A 15,504-nucleotide genomic window follows, 5' to 3' on the forward strand; every position below is an offset into this window, starting at 1 on the left:
GTATGAAATCTGCCTTCAGACTGAGTCAAATGTGTGTTGTTGTTACCAGAAACAACCACAGAAAAAAACAGAAGCAAGAGAATCTAAAATGGTCATTCTTCAGAGAGCAGCACACAGTGCCAGTTTGGTTTTGTGGTACCACTCTCAGAACAGGGTGGAGTTCAGAAACAAAACCATCCATTTGGCTGAGGCCAAGTGTGTTTCAGATCCACCTTCTTTGCAGGAAAGGTCCCACTATTCTGCTCCTCTGCATCTGTGACAAATAGCACTTCATGTCACAGGGAAGTCTGCAGATTCCAGTGAAGTTCCTGCCAGAAGAAAGTCTCTCTCCACTCAGGGGAATGTGCTCAAATCTGACTAATTTTCCTGTCATGCCACTAGCATCTACTGCAGCTCTTGATCTTTCTGTAATGGAACCCATTAGTGACTTTAGTTTTCACTTCCTCTCGTCCACATTTTGTCTTTTATGTAGTAGGCACAAAAATAAAGTGATGCCAGCCAGGAACAAAGCATTTCCCCAGACATATATTTAAAAGAAAATTATTTCCTTCTATATTTCAGACAACTATTACATAGAGCACATTTCCTATCCAGCCAAATTTCACAAGAATTCTGGTTAACAATGTATATTTATTCTACTTTCTTGTCTTTTTTGAATGATAAATACTCATTCCTCCTCTTTGAGGCATACTCATTAATCTGTTTGTCAACAAATTAAATGTATTATCTTGCCAGTGCTATTGTTTCCCACTGCCTAAGTGCTCTGGTGCCTCCCCATGCACTCTGAACATGGGGATGCTGAATGTTCATTATACATGGAATACAGAGAGTCTGTATTCCAAACAGGACGTAAAACTGAACCCAGAAAAGATCTGTGATGTGGCAGCTGTCACTGTCCACTGCTGTGAGTTTTCAGAAGGTGCCCAAGAATGGTTTGGAGGGAAGGGTACTTTTTTTAGACCGCCCAGAATGCTGAAAGGACAGGGTTTGCCATTGGTCCAGCACAGGCAGTTTGGGCCTCTGTCATGCTCTGCTCTGGTAGGACCCCACCTGCAATGCTGTGTCCAGCTGTGGGGCCTGCAGCACAGAAAAGACATGGACCTGTTGGAGCAGGACCAGAGGAGGGACACAAAAATGGTGCAAAGAGCACCTCTCCTGGAAAGAGATGCTGGGAGATCTGGGGTTGGTGTGTCAGAGAAAAGGCGGCTTCAGGGTGACCTCATTGCAGCCTTTCAGTACTTACAGGGACTTATAAGAAAGCTGGGGACAGACATTTTAAGAGGGCCTGTTGCAACAGGACAAGAGGTGATGGTTTTAAACTAAGAGAGGGTAGATTTGGACTGGATGTAAGGAACAAATTTTTTACAACGAGGGTGGTGAAACACTGGTTCAGGTTGCCCAGAGAGTTGGTTAACTAGGGATGGATTCCATCTCTGTCCACATTCAAGGTCAGATTGGATGGGGCCTGATCTAGTTGAAGATGTCCATGCTCATTGCAGAGGAGCTTGGAATAGATGAACTTTAAAGATCCTTTCCAATCCAAACTGTTTTATGATTCTATGCTGAGGAGAGACTTAAACATGTATTTCCCCTTTGGATGTGTGCTTTGCCTGCTAGAGTGGGCAAAATAACTCTCATGGCTACTGCCGAGTCCATGGTGGCTGGAAATGCAGTCTGGAGAGAGACTGGCCGTGGCTGGGGTCCTGGGTCAGAGTCAGCTTCAAGCTTCTCTGTGGGTTCCCACATGTGCCAAGGCAGAACTCAGGACATGTACCAGAGTGTGAGAGTCAAACAGCGAGGCACTGTGCGAGTTCAGGCGCTGCCAGAGCCAGCTGCTGTGGGAGCAGGATGCAGGGAAGTTAATTTGGGACTTCACTGAAATTCCACCTAGTCCTGGTTCAGCTTCATGCCTTTCTGGATCTATTCCCTGTGCACTCGTCACAGCCAGGTCAATTTGATGAACTACTCAGCAATTCAGCCTGCACTAACTTGAGAAGCTAAGTGCTTTTGCCATTGTTCAGGAGGCAGTCCTGGAATGAGCACTGCTTCATCATCTCAGATTAAGGCTTTGGTGAACGGAGTTTTTCTTGGAGAATTCACTGATTCTCTATTCCACACTGGGTGCTGAGGTAGAAAATCTTGTTTACAGCAGGCTTTTCTTGGTTATCAACTTTAACCTCAAGAAAGACCCAACAGTTCTGGAGTCAGATACAGTAAGAGAAGACTTGGGATGCAAATTGAAGTCATGTTTTAATTAAGATAAAAATTAAATTGTGAAAATATATGTGTACAAGAAAATTGGAAAGTCAGCTTTCATATTACTGGTTAGAAACTCTTTGCCCTTTGGCTGTGTTTTCCTAGCACAGAAGTGGACTCAGTAACTGTGCCACTGCAGCTGCATGCAGTAAGAAAATTAAATGCAGTTCTCAAAAGCTGCTTTGCCTTTCTGTCTTCATTATGAAAAAAAAAAAAGGAAAGGGAAAAAGGCTTTAGGGAAGTAGGGGAAGCTCAGCAGTTTTCTTGGGAACATCAAAATGATCATTACTTCAATATCCTCATACATTTTATTCTTTACCTGCCTTGGCTGGTTTGCTATTCACACAATTATTTTCACTATAGAAAAGAAGTGCTTCTAGCTGTGGGCCATGTGTTCTGTTTTTCTGAGTGTTCCTGGCATTGTCCCCTGGCCTATCATTATTACTAACTTCATGTTCCATTAATTTTACTCATCTTCCTACTAGCCAAGAAACCTTCAGCACCCACGGAAGAATCAGAAGATGCCAGCCTGCCAGCATCTGAAGACAGTCCACTAGCCTTACTTGTATCTGAATCCACAGATTCCCTCCAGAAACCACCAGAAAGAAACCCAGCACAGCTTCCCAGCCCTCCATTGCTCCCAGCTCCACCACCTAAGGCAATCTCCAAAATCACAAAGGGGGTAACAGGTCAGTAAAGACTTTCCCATCCTTTATGTGCTGTTTGCCTACACAGCACAGTATATATTTTCTTTCTTACATCCCTTTTTAAGGCTATTGCCACAGACTGCTGTGAATCAGGCCAGTTATGCTGGGAGAGCAGAGTGCTGATGATTTCCAGGGACTGAGTTGTTCGGCTGCCTGATAACAATGCACTGATCTTTGTACCTCACATATTTACCTGAACATCTCAAATGATTATTTATGGCAAGTCTATTGCACTAAACACAAATAAACCAAATCAAAACGACTGCAAACGTCTGCTGAATCAAATGCTCATATTGATATACCATAAAACACATGGAGGATTTAAATGTTTTCAACACCTGGTCTCCTGCTGGATAACAGTACAACAGCCAAAATCAAGTTCAAGTCAATAGGTTCAGAAAAGGTTTCTGTCTGAGGGTTTTACTCTCTAGGGTAGGTCTAAATTAGAGCTATGAAATCTGGTCTAGTTACACAGAACACACAGAAGTGATACACCTGGCTCCCAGAAAGCAATCCTGTGTGCCAGACTTCACTCAATGTTTCAAGAGCAATTCCTCTGGGCCTGATTTCCTAATGTATTGCCAATGTTGTTACATTTTCCAACATTCTGGCATTGCAGAAAGGGTGTTAAAGTGAATATGATCTTAGTTTGTTCCAATTTTAGGGCCCCTACATATGGTAGAAGCAGTTAAAAGGGCCTCATTGCAAATTAGAATCAAGTCCTAGCATATAAATGTCAGCCCTGTTGGATAGTTAGACTTTTAAATCTCAGCCCTGATTTACATCCACACTGGCACAATGAATAGGGTTTTCAAAGTCACCAGGAAACAGAATGTCAGAGGGTCATTTTGATCTGACCACTGCGGTTCATAAAAAGTATTGAGGTTTTCAGTCTTTTTGATGAAAATTGCAAGTATGTTTCCCATGGAAAATGTCTGTATTTTGCCCACACTTAAAAGCTGTAAGAGTTTAAGTGGGAGCTGGATTCAAAATGGTATCATAATGTTCCCTCCTTGGGAGCTGCTGTTCAGATTGCATCAATGCTCTGTGCTGTGGCTCAGGCTCTAGCCTGCCCCTTCCACCCTGCAACAGGACCAGGCACAATCAGGACACCCCTTTGGCTTGGCTGAGCTGAGCAGAAGGCCAGGAGAGGCAGGCTGTTTGGAAAGCCTGACCCGTGGAGGGTAACAAGCTTACAGCTCCCCCAGGCATTTCACAGCATTTTGAGTCTAGATATTTTGCTGCTTAACCAAAGAATTTCTGGAAACATCTAAGATGTTCTGAGTTTTGGTATTTCATTCTCGTCTGAATTTTTCACAAAGAATGAGTCTTAGTTTTCTCAATGACATCAGTAACGACAGACCCTTTCCCAACAGTGATGATCCTTTTGTTCATTTTTGTGTGGATGTGGAGGCAGTGGCAAGTTAAAATTAAACAAACATGAGTGACAAGGAATACAAATGTATGGGGAGAGAGAAAGTGTGATCATGAAAGAAAAGGAAGATGAAGAGGTTGAAAAGCTCTTTTGTGGTTTTTCCCCCCTTAGCAATGTTAGAGATGCTGTTAGCAGAGGAGTGGCGAATAAGCCAAGCACCAATTAATCACAGAGAGAGGGGGTACAGGGCAAGATGCCAAGACATCACTTTGGCAGATTATCCACTGAGCAGCTGTCATTAGGACGAATAAGGTGTGATCTAAGGAAACTATCAATGTTGGCCCAAGCTGCAATAAGGACAGAACTGGCCCTTGACCTGTTCCAGAAACAAGCAGTATAAAGATAAAACAAAATATTCTCCCTTCCTGCTTTGGGGTTAGGCTGAACCAAGGGTTCTTGCTCTGAGAAAACAGACATCCTCTCTCACTGTGCAGTGGTATGAAGTGACTTAAAAGGTGGGTCTTTGTCATCCCTCAGGCCACAATTCAACGATTGATCATACATGTCCTCTGTGCGTCTCCATAGTAGCACATCAGCAAAATCCCCTTGAGTGCTGAAAAAACTTCTTTGCTTAGCAGAGGTTGGCTGTGTCCTGGGTGTAGCAACCATCCTGATCAGTGCAGGAGGAGCTCTGGAGTGGAAAGGTGTCTCATTGCCAAGACATTGTACACTGGGCACCTAGACACCTAAGGAAATGCCCTTGTGCTTTCAGACATTTCAGATTTTAAATAGGTGCATAGAGAGATGAGTGAAGCTCTGGCCATTGGTTAGGGTTCTGGGCTGGATGGAGAGAAGTGTGCAAAAATCACTTCCAGAAATAATAATGTTAGACCTCTCTTAAATAAGAGAGACAATTTTATCGTGGGTGCAACACTCCGTGGTGAAGGATAATCACCTCCTCACCTCAAAAATGTGAAAAAGAGACCAGGCTTAGTGTTGTCACTCTCAAATTTGTGATGTTTGGTTTTGGTTATGGCTACAGGATATACTTCCTGCTTGTGCTTTTGCAGTTGTCCCCAGTAACTCTGCCCATCCCTGTTCCCAGTGCTGCCCTTACAGAGCTGTATGAGGTTGCCAGCAGTGAACTCCAGAGGGCTGCAGTTGGCAACCATTATGCAGGATGTTGGGTCTGAGAGGAAGTACTTATAATAACTGAAATACTCAATAACTGAAGTTAATATTCTAACCTACTTTGGTCCTCTCCAGTTTTCCAGTAAATTGCCCTGCTAACAGGAATGGAGTCCTTTTCACACGGGTATTTCAGGATAATCCTGACCTACGCAAGAATTTTTCTCTGCTATGAATTGAAGGATTTCTCTAAAAAGTGAAAAAAGTAAAAAATGATCTGTGAAAACATATTTGTATAAAAGCTGTACAAGATGTCAGTTTAAATTCCTGTTTAAAACACTAGGTGGCAACAAGAGAAAAGAAATACTCTTGCATGCAGCACTCACACACCTTTTTACACCCAGACTGAGCTATTGTAACCGCCACCACATGCCAAACTCCTGGGACAGAGATAGGAAGGAAAGGGGAAAGGGGAAGAGAACTGCAGAAGAGAAAAACTAATCAGCATCTTTTTCAGGCCAGATGTTCAGTTTGAAGAGCATGAAACTACTAAATTTACAACCAAGGAAATGTCCACTATGTTTTGGACTCAGGTGCTAGAGAAATGTACATATCGAAGTCTCATTTCCAATAGAATGATTACAGTGTGAAAAAAAATATCTGAATCTGGAGGTAAAAACAGATTCAATTGCCCCACCCTTCTTTTTCCTTCTTAATGCTCAGCACCACATCTTTCATTTGGATTTCACTTGGCAAGTTTTGGTATGGGAACGTTATCCTCATATTATAATGAATTTGGCTTTTCCTCAACTGGCGTATGAAAGACAGAGGTCTAAACCATGCAGGAGTCAGAGGAGCAGATAATAGACACTGGTACATTTTGTCCTGACTCAGAACCAGAGTGCATCAATTTTAATAGAGCCTGCCAGAGCCCAGCTGAGAAAGTGCTCGACTGGAAGGCCACTGCAGCGCAAGCCGTCGGTGGTGAGGAGGAACAGGACTGGCACCCAGCAGTGCAACGGTGGGCTGGGAAAAAAGAATCTGATACTGTGGGAAAGAGGGGAAATGGAGGAGGCATCTGTTTTGGTAGGCCAAAGACCTGGATCTGTGTAGTATGAGCCTTTTGAATTCAGATAGTTACTCAGGTGAATCAGTTACCTCCTAGCAGGATGAAAACATCACCGTTTCACTCTGTTCCACACAACTCGTTGATTTCAGTGCAGACTCCATGTGCAAAAAAAGTACAGCCTCTTACCCCCTTTTGTTTTGACAGAAGGAAGTGAAGTAGATGACCCAGCCATGAAATCTCCTCCTTCCACCATCCTGAAGAATTATGTCATTGTTGGTTCCTCCCAAATCTCAGGACAAGCTGCCCTCTTCCATCCCTCTGGCCAGAAGGGTTCAGATCCTCAAGCCAGAGGACAGGTAACAACGCCAACCGGTTCCCCTCACCTGGCTGCCGTCCACCTGCCCTTACCTCCCAGCAGAGTCATTGAAGAACTTCACAGGGCTCTGGCCACCAAACACCGCCAGGACAGGTACCTACAGCCTCTTGGCTATGTGGGTGCACGGGGACGGTCATTCCACTAAACCATTTTTCTTGATAATGTTTCTACCCTGTTATTAGCATTTTATTTACTCCTACAGCTTGGGTTTCTCTTCCTCTTGATGTCATTACTTTTAACATCCACCCATGGTTAAAGCGTTTAATTTGGCAGTTACTTCAAAGTACATTCTTCCTTTCTAAGGAAGCTACTGTAATGTGGAAGTAGGTTTTCAAACAGGTAGACTAATTTGGTGGTCCTTGACCTATTACAAAAGAAAATCTCCCCACAAGATACCAAGATAGAGTAGCTAAGACATATCCCGCTTTAAATATCAGTACTTTACATATGAGAAATGCTACTATTTCAGTGTATGGCTCTTGGCTTATACATAATATCCAATTTTAATGCAAATGCTTGTGGAGGAGTACATTGGGTACTTGGTCTGGTTTTCATTAGAAGTCCTCCTGTGTGTTGGAGGAGGACAGCGATAACCTTCTCAATCACAGAGCTTCAGAGTTCAGTTGGTAACGTTCCTCAATTCTATATCAGCTATTGCCACAGGGAATAGATTCATACAGTATTATTTCCAGGCCCTGTTAAACTTTTGTCATAATCATAAAATAGCAGGAGGGTAATACTGCATGCCATGTATGTTTTACATTAGAAGGACATGCTGTGTGGGTTTTTAAAATCAGTGCAGCGTGGCACGTGGCTATGTATCAAAGAAATATGTGAATCACCACCCTTCCAGAACTTATTTTTATGACAGAGTTAGGAAAGCAGACACACGTTAGCCATTCTCAGCACAGTCTTGGGAATGCCATCCCATGTCGTCCCACGTTGAACTTTCTGCCCCGGCCTTTACAAGCTACAAGACATTCTGCTCATTCTCATGTAACGATAAGTTCCTACTGTGGCAATGAATCAGGCTTTTGTAAAAACTGGGCTGTGCACCTTCCACCCACAGCTTCCATGGAAGAGAAAGCAAAGGCTCTCCAAAAAAAAGAGTGGAGGTGCGTCCGTCCAGAACATCCAGCATCGAGCGCAGCAAGGAGAAGGAGAACGCACTGACCTACAGCAGTGAGTCAGAGAACAAGCGGAATTCGGTCAAAGAGTCGGATGAGAACAAAGAAAACATGATCATGAACTCAGAGCTCAAGGAAGACTCTGTTTTTTATCAGGATGAGGAAGTTTTGAATGACTCCATTATTTCTGGTAAGGAAAGTAACTTACATGACAAAGATATACTATCATAGCCTAATGGAATGTGCTACAGAAGGCAGCACGCAGCAGAAAATATTGAGCAGTAGAAATTCCTTTATTGTCCCATCAACTTTTTCAAGGAATCCTGGTGAAATGCTATAGTTAAATTTGAGTCATAGCGATTGTGATTATGTTTGTCTTGGTAGGAACTGCATATTAAGATGATGTTTGGAGTCAACATATCACTATGCTTTACCCATTCAGTTCCCTTGTACTGCTCTTCAGGAATGGCAGCACTTGAAGGCCCATCTCACTGTCAGTAGGCAAAGCTTCCTGTGTACCTGCTGCCAATGCTGTGGGTGTTTTGGAAGCATCCTGTTTTAGGAATGTTATTCCAGTGTACCAACTGTACAGTGAAAAGTGGAAGAGACCAGTGAATCTAGGAAGGACAAATATCCAGAGAATATATCGTAGAAGAACGGTTCTTCCATTTGGTGCATTTTACCCTTTCCTGAGACATATGTGGAATGCACTGTATAATCCTAAGCAAGATATTGAAGATCATGAGATCTATTATTTGAAATACTAGTTGCAGGTGAAATGAAAAGAAGTCAGACTGAACAGAAAACATCTTCCCTTAATTATATAGTTTAAGAAAATATTATGTGTACATATAAATCTTAGTTCATACAATGGTTTATGTATTGGGCATGATTGGTCATATGTTAGGACTAGGTAGAGGATGCTTACTAAACATTTAGAAAAATAATCTCTGATAGCAGAAAAATTATTAAATACTTTTTAAAAAATCATATGTGAGTACTACAAAGATGTAAAAGCTGGATGGAAAAACTTATAGGACTATATGGTGATTATAATAAGGTGAGACTGATACATTCTGGAGTGTTTTAGTGAATAAGATTAACATCCCAAATTTAAAGTGTCAGAGGCCAGAGCCACATACAGACTTGCTTCCCCAGTTCTTGTAATGGTGTGCTAGTAACAGTAGGGTTTATGTAGACAGCCAGTTAGATGCCTTATCTGAAAGGCTGAAAACTCAAAGATTTGTTAGGAAATTAAGTAGTGTGGTGATTATATACAGACTCGTATTTACCTGCAGATGTACACCAAAGGCAAAGAGAGCAAAGAAAGATGGTTTGTCATTAGATAAAGAGGTCCCAGGTATGAATACAATCCCTTTTTCTATGCAAAACACCAATTTTAATAAAAATATTTTTTTTAGGAATAACTTTCTCTCATTTCTTTGTTTGTAGCTACACAGCTTTCTTCCTAATAATTAATTAGTCTCCTTTTTTAGCATTTGAGTCTCTTCACACCTAAAACTCAGTCTTTGCACTAAGAAGCCTATTCCACACTCCCCTAAAACTTACCCAAGTCATTACAAGACTTGAGGTATATGCGTAAGATTGTTTTATTTCAAATGGCTGAAGATCATTGTGGACTGCCTGTCTTTACAGGTTGTAAACGTGCTTTTACAAGCAGTATAATTTCTCGTACAAGCCTGGTGCTTGCTTCGCCAGTGTTTAAGTTCAGGCACATTTTGGGGACACACCAAAAACCCAGGCCATGCAAAGTTTCAGCTGCTTGTTGTCTAAGGAAGCTGCCATGCCTGGGTACCAGGCAAGCTGGGCAACACAGCCTCTTAAACACAGAAGTCCTGGTCTGGAGCAGTATAACCTCAGCCCCCAAGGAGACAACAGCTTTGGGGATGTGACCACTGCCCATTTACTTGGCACAAGGTGGGGCATAGGCAAGACATTTCTGGTCTTGACACTGGGTGGCACTCCTTGTGCCAACACTCATTCTAACTAGGGTTTTCATTTCAGAGAGAGAGGACAGATGCAGTAGTGACAAGGACAACAACAGAATAATTCCCTGAAAACTCTAGATTCTTTCTAGTTTAAAAAAAAAAAAACAGTCTGGTTTGCAAGACAGGAGGCAAAACTATTAATTAATCCAAAGCTGATTTAAATTGGTGTACTCCCTTAGTACCTCACCAGCTTTTCCATGGCCACTGTGGTGCAGACCAGCAGACGCGTGGCATGGGGAGATCAGTACAGACTCACAGATAACGTTGGAAAAAGTGAGGAACTGTACCTTGGCTTTCCCTGAGCACCCTGTTCAATAAATCATTGGTTGAAACCTCTAAAAAGACAAGGCAAGACAGTAGTCTTGTGCACTTAAAAAAACTAAGCTTAAAAAATAACATAACAGCATATAGCCCCCAACTGATACCTAGTGCAAGCAAGGTCTTTCCATCAGCAAGCAGTGTGAGGATTTGCCTTTTGTGTGACAGAAAGAACAGTCAATGTACAAGAAATTGAATGTCATGATTTAACTGAATTAAAATAGGAACTTTTGTCAGGAACCTGCAGACTAAGCATGAAAAAGGTGTGAATTTTCAAAGCATTTATTGTTGACCCAGCTGAACTGCTGTAAATCATGGAACAAGATCCTGCCTGAGATAGCGTGGTCACGGGGCAGGCTGGCATTGGACATGCCTTACTGACCAGAAAAAATAACCCTGAGGAAGAAATACTTAAATAAGGGTATTTGCAGATTCATTTGCTACTGAGATAGTGATCAGGCTGGAATTTGCCTCGGGGTGCTGAAAATGGATGTGTGGAAAACTAGTTTGCGTTTTATTTCCTCTTTCTTCTCTGGTTTTATTTGTTTATTAATCCTGAAACATCAGATATGGGTTTCTGCAGCAGGTGAAATAACAGAACTGGACATCAGTGGGCTGGCCAAGATGAAACCAGATGAATTACGCACTGTTTCCTAGTATGTCTTCCTGAAGAAGGCAACATCATTTCCCTCTTTTCACTCCTTAGACTAGCAGATCAACTTAATCCAGATCTCTTGCATTTTTATTTGGTGAAATATCCTAAAGATTAATCAGGACCCATTGCATATAGACCATGGGAGTGGCTATAGCATAAGCCTTTTAGAAAAGCAGACATCTGGATGAAGTGAGCACAGCTTATCCTGAGTGGGTTATGTGCTCTCCACTCTGATAATACAACAGCGACATTTGGGATAAAGTTGAGATTTTTCTGATATGATTTATGTTTTTAATTTCACAAAGTAGTAGACTATTTCTAAGTGTGCTGCAGAGCAGCCTAGGAACAGTCAAGGCTATAAAGAGCAGCTTCATTCTACTTTGTTTCAAGAAAAATATTGCATTATTCTGGCTCACTTTGAGATACGAGCCTCAAGGGCATCCCCGGAGCTAGCTAAAGCCAGTGCCTCCACATCAGCTTCAAAACCTGACTTCTTGCTAAAAGGTCCAGTCTTTTAACTGCAGAGCATGGGGTTCAGCTGGCCTTCAGTGAGATGAGGTACAGCAGAAAATGAGTCCTGACCTCATTGGAGCAAATGATCATTATGATTCTAGCCCTTGTCCTCTCACAATTCAAAAGTCAGGTACAGAATGGCATGAGAAGTAGTTTTGTAACTGCCTGAAGGCAGCAGGGATACCCCTGAGCTGTCACCAGTGAATGGGAGAATAACCACTTAGGGTACATCTCCAAAAAAGGTGTTTACTACACCTGTAGAGCTTGCTTGTTTCCTTCTGAGCAGTTCTGGACAAGACACGTGTGTTGTGCACTGGTGTATCCATATCTTGCTTTCACTGTGCACTGAATGCCTGCGAATGCAGATGGTCAGCACGTGGGTGGTGTGTCTGTCCTGTGGGAGACACTGGCCTTAATGTGCACGTGCAGCCTCTCTGCAGCACTCTCCTGACGTGACCAAATCCCTCTTACCGCCTGCCGAAAATTTCCAAGTGCAAATGAGAACACGTTCTGGGATACCTGGGAGTGTGCTAGCCCCAAATGTGCTTCAGATTGTTTCCAGGAGGAATTCTGTTGGTTCCTGTGCTGTGCGTACTGAGCACTGCAAACACTCACTCTGCACCCACTGCTGGTGTGGTGGAAGCTTGACAAACCTTGACAGCATCCCAGGTCTGTGGCTTCATGAGCCAAACATTTCTGATGAAGTCATATTCAGTTAGCAGAAGGCTCTGTGTGGCCTCAGCCAAATCATTTAACTTCCTTACCCATCTGTTAAATGTATATCTGTGACTTCATGGAAGGCGGCGTGGTTTAATTTAATTAATGTTTGCAACAGACTCTGAAAGCATTAGGGGGAAGGTGCTAATCAAGGGCACAGCTTCTAGACTTAAGTGAGGTTTTGAGCCAATTATGGTTTCTAAAAAGTTTAATTTTAGACTGCTGCACTATTAAGAGACCTGTCCCTGCTCAGAGAGTGAGACCATACCTACTCTCTGCCTGTGTTCCCAACACACATGTGTGGATGTGGTATAGATGCCTCCTCCCTACATAAAGAAATTCAAGTTCAATAGTGATAATTATAATTATCACTACAGAACCCTAGCAAATAAAACCCCAATATTTGGGAATGAGAATCTATTTAGGGTTTAGAATCCTGCCAACATCCAGAGTATCCTTTAAAAGTTAGAGTTTAATCCTATCTCAAAAGCCAAACAAAAATATCAATTAAATGTCATTTCTTTAAAAATGAGGTGACCTTTTCTAGAAAAGGTGAAGCATTAATTAAAAAAAAAAAAAACAACTTTAAAGTGAAAAGGAAACCAACCAACATAACCAATAACACAGCATGGTCCCAAGATGAACCAAAGATTTAACTGTAGCTCCTGCATACCCTGACAATACTAAATCCCATCTGACTGGTGCAGCTTTGCAGTGAAAATTTTCAGAAGCCCTGAACTGGACACCAGAAAGGCCAGTACAGCACAGCAGAGGCATGCAGGGATCTGGTGTAAATTTACTTGCTTACTACCTACCTGTGGTGTGATTGCTCAAAGACTGCAGGTCTACCAGTATGACTCGGGAGCTCACTGGTGTTAATACCCCTTTCTTCTCCTTTTCCCACATCATAAGCAAGCTACCCCTCAGCATATAGGGACATCACATCAGAATTTGTCTGCATTTGAAAAAAGGATGGCTTTCTGCTTTACAACTCTTTTACTGCATACCTTTCCAAACACATGGCAAAATGGTTCTATAAGATCAGGAGTCCAATTTTCTTTTGTTTAGCCTGCTGAAGTCGAAAGAGTTACAAAAATGATACAGAAACACCTAAGCTCAAACACAGTTCCCTCTAGTAAGAGTGAAAGGATGTCTCTAACATCAGCAGAGGGCCAGCATCAAGGACTCAACATCCAGCACACGGAAGAGCAGTAGACTCCTGCTCAAAAGAGGTGCTGAATGTTCTCCTATGAACAGTTCTTTTGTGATGGCAGTTTTTTCGGTTGTCTAGTTTGGTGGAGAACGTAAGCTATCATATTTTTACAAGAAGCACAACAGGTCATGTAAGTTATTTAGTTTCACTAAGTATTTGTGTCTCCTGTTGCCCAAATGCCCAATGAAGTTAGCAACATTCTGCAAATCTTTGTGAAACCTGGCCTTTTCTTTCATTCCTTGGATTATTTGCCCCTGCTCTCTTCAGAGGGAAAGGCCTAATGTCAACAGTATAGTATTGATTGTTAAATGAAATTCTGTTGTGATACATGGTCACACTGGACAGGATGTAGACATACACAATGGCTTACATTTAGTGTTAGAGATACACGTGGTGTCTGGTCACTATTCCGACTTCCAAATTTCTAATGCCAGAAAAACAGAATGACTCATATAAATATACGTGTGTGTGCACACATATACACATGTGCCGAGCAACAACTGTGATGTTTCAGTTACTATGATCTATTCCTGACTATACCTGGTGACCCAGAGGAGACAGTGTACATGTCCCAGCCACTCCTGCACTGAGCAATCGAGTCCTTTCCCAAATCAACCACCAAATGGTTTGGGAACCAGGGGTTGCTGTGGGGGCTGGTCAGATGACTCAGGATACACAGTCTTTGAATTCAAAACTAATGATGGGAATCATGTCTCAGCTGCAAGTATTTTACTTGAAAGCATTACTTGCTTATAATGGGTAACAAAGGAATACAATCCTTCTGTGTCTGTAAGCTGCTTTATGTCCCAGCCCTGCACAACTGCAGTGCTACTTATATGAATGTGTACAGCTGCTCATTGCACACTAACACACAGATCACTGTCACTCTGTAGGTTTCCTGCTCTTTTTATGTTCACGTTTCATCCCCAGGAGCTGTATTTCTAATAACTTTCTTTTCATTGCATGTCCCAGGCACTTTGCCAAGAAAATGCAAGAAAGAACTGCTGGCAGTAAAACTACGAAACAGACCGAGCAAGCAGGAGCTGGAAGACAGGAATATTTTCCCAAGGAGGACAGATGAGGAAAGACAGGAAATCCGGCAGCAAATTGAAATGAAACTCTCCAAGTAAGTCTCTCTAAGAACAGGGAGTAACCTCCCTCTACAATGGAGCGTCTTCTGAGTACTGTCAGATGAGAAACTGTCACCCATCCCTAGGTCCACTTCCTGCAGCGAGTCATACACCAACTCATACAGCACAATGACAGCTGTCAATCAGCCAGATGAAAAATGTCTCATCTCTCTCTTCAGTCAGGACTCCCTTTGATTTCAATAGAGAGCAAGTCAGAAGTCAATGTGGGAGACAAAATTCTGCCCGATCTACTTGCAGCTCCACTGATGTAAGCAAGATTTTGAGGTCCTCCAGAAAGGCTAGTGCTTTAACAGAAATAAAAATATCATTGTTTATTAAGCTGATTTTGCTTTGTTAGTACTGGCTGAATCTGAGCACAAAGGCAGTTGTTACAGCTGTGTATTTACCTGAACAAGGGAAATCTGCTGTGTGCATTGGTGGCTGTATTTCTGCTATAAGGAAGAAGTCACTGCAGCAGCATTGCCCTCACAGGGGTGAGGTGTTTGTGTAGCCCCAGCAGCAGGGATGACAGAGATGATCTGGTTTTCATCAGCCACCAGGGCAGCAAGGTAGAGAGAAAGAGCATTACTGCAGCGTGTAACCTAAAGCAAAGATTTAAGGTGACTGAGACTCAGACTGCATGATTTGGGTTTTGTGTGTGGAGGTTGTTTTATTTTTTTTAAAGCTACATTTGGATATCTGCAAACATGAATATTTTAGGTGAGACAAAGTGGATTGTTAAATAATCTGTGCTGTGCCTGCCCACACTGGGACAGTGAGCACTGCTCACCGCCAAAATGTCTGGAATCAAATTGAGAAACATGAATAGAACTTCATTTTCAAGGCTTATTAAATATTAAATATCTTAGGCTTCTCCTGAAAGAAACATTTATTGATATTTAGACTAGCTC

At 42.3% G+C, this 15,504-nt stretch overlaps 1 protein-coding gene across 1 annotated transcript in view; it reads left to right on the forward strand.

Moving 5' to 3' along the window:
- LOC103778353 (phosphatase and actin regulator 3-like) overlaps window positions 1-14,593 on the forward strand; it is a gene marked incomplete at its 3' end in the record, with an annotated part of 22,515 nt that extends 7,922 nt beyond the window's left edge. Inside the window, 4 exon segments of the mRNA XM_008945936.1 lie at window positions 2,742-2,945; window positions 6,740-7,004; window positions 7,981-8,228; window positions 14,436-14,593. Of these exon segments, the coding sequence (XP_008944184.1) occupies window positions 2,742-2,945; window positions 6,740-7,004; window positions 7,981-8,228; window positions 14,436-14,593 (875 nt within the window).
- Between the last annotated feature and the right edge of the window lie 911 nt (window positions 14,594-15,504).

The sequence above is a fragment of the Merops nubicus genome, unplaced genomic scaffold (genome assembly GCF_000691845.1).
Source record: "Merops nubicus isolate BGI_N331 unplaced genomic scaffold, ASM69184v1 scaffold7498, whole genome shotgun sequence".
In the NCBI taxonomy this organism is placed as follows: Eukaryota; Metazoa; Chordata; class Aves; order Coraciiformes; family Meropidae; genus Merops; species Merops nubicus.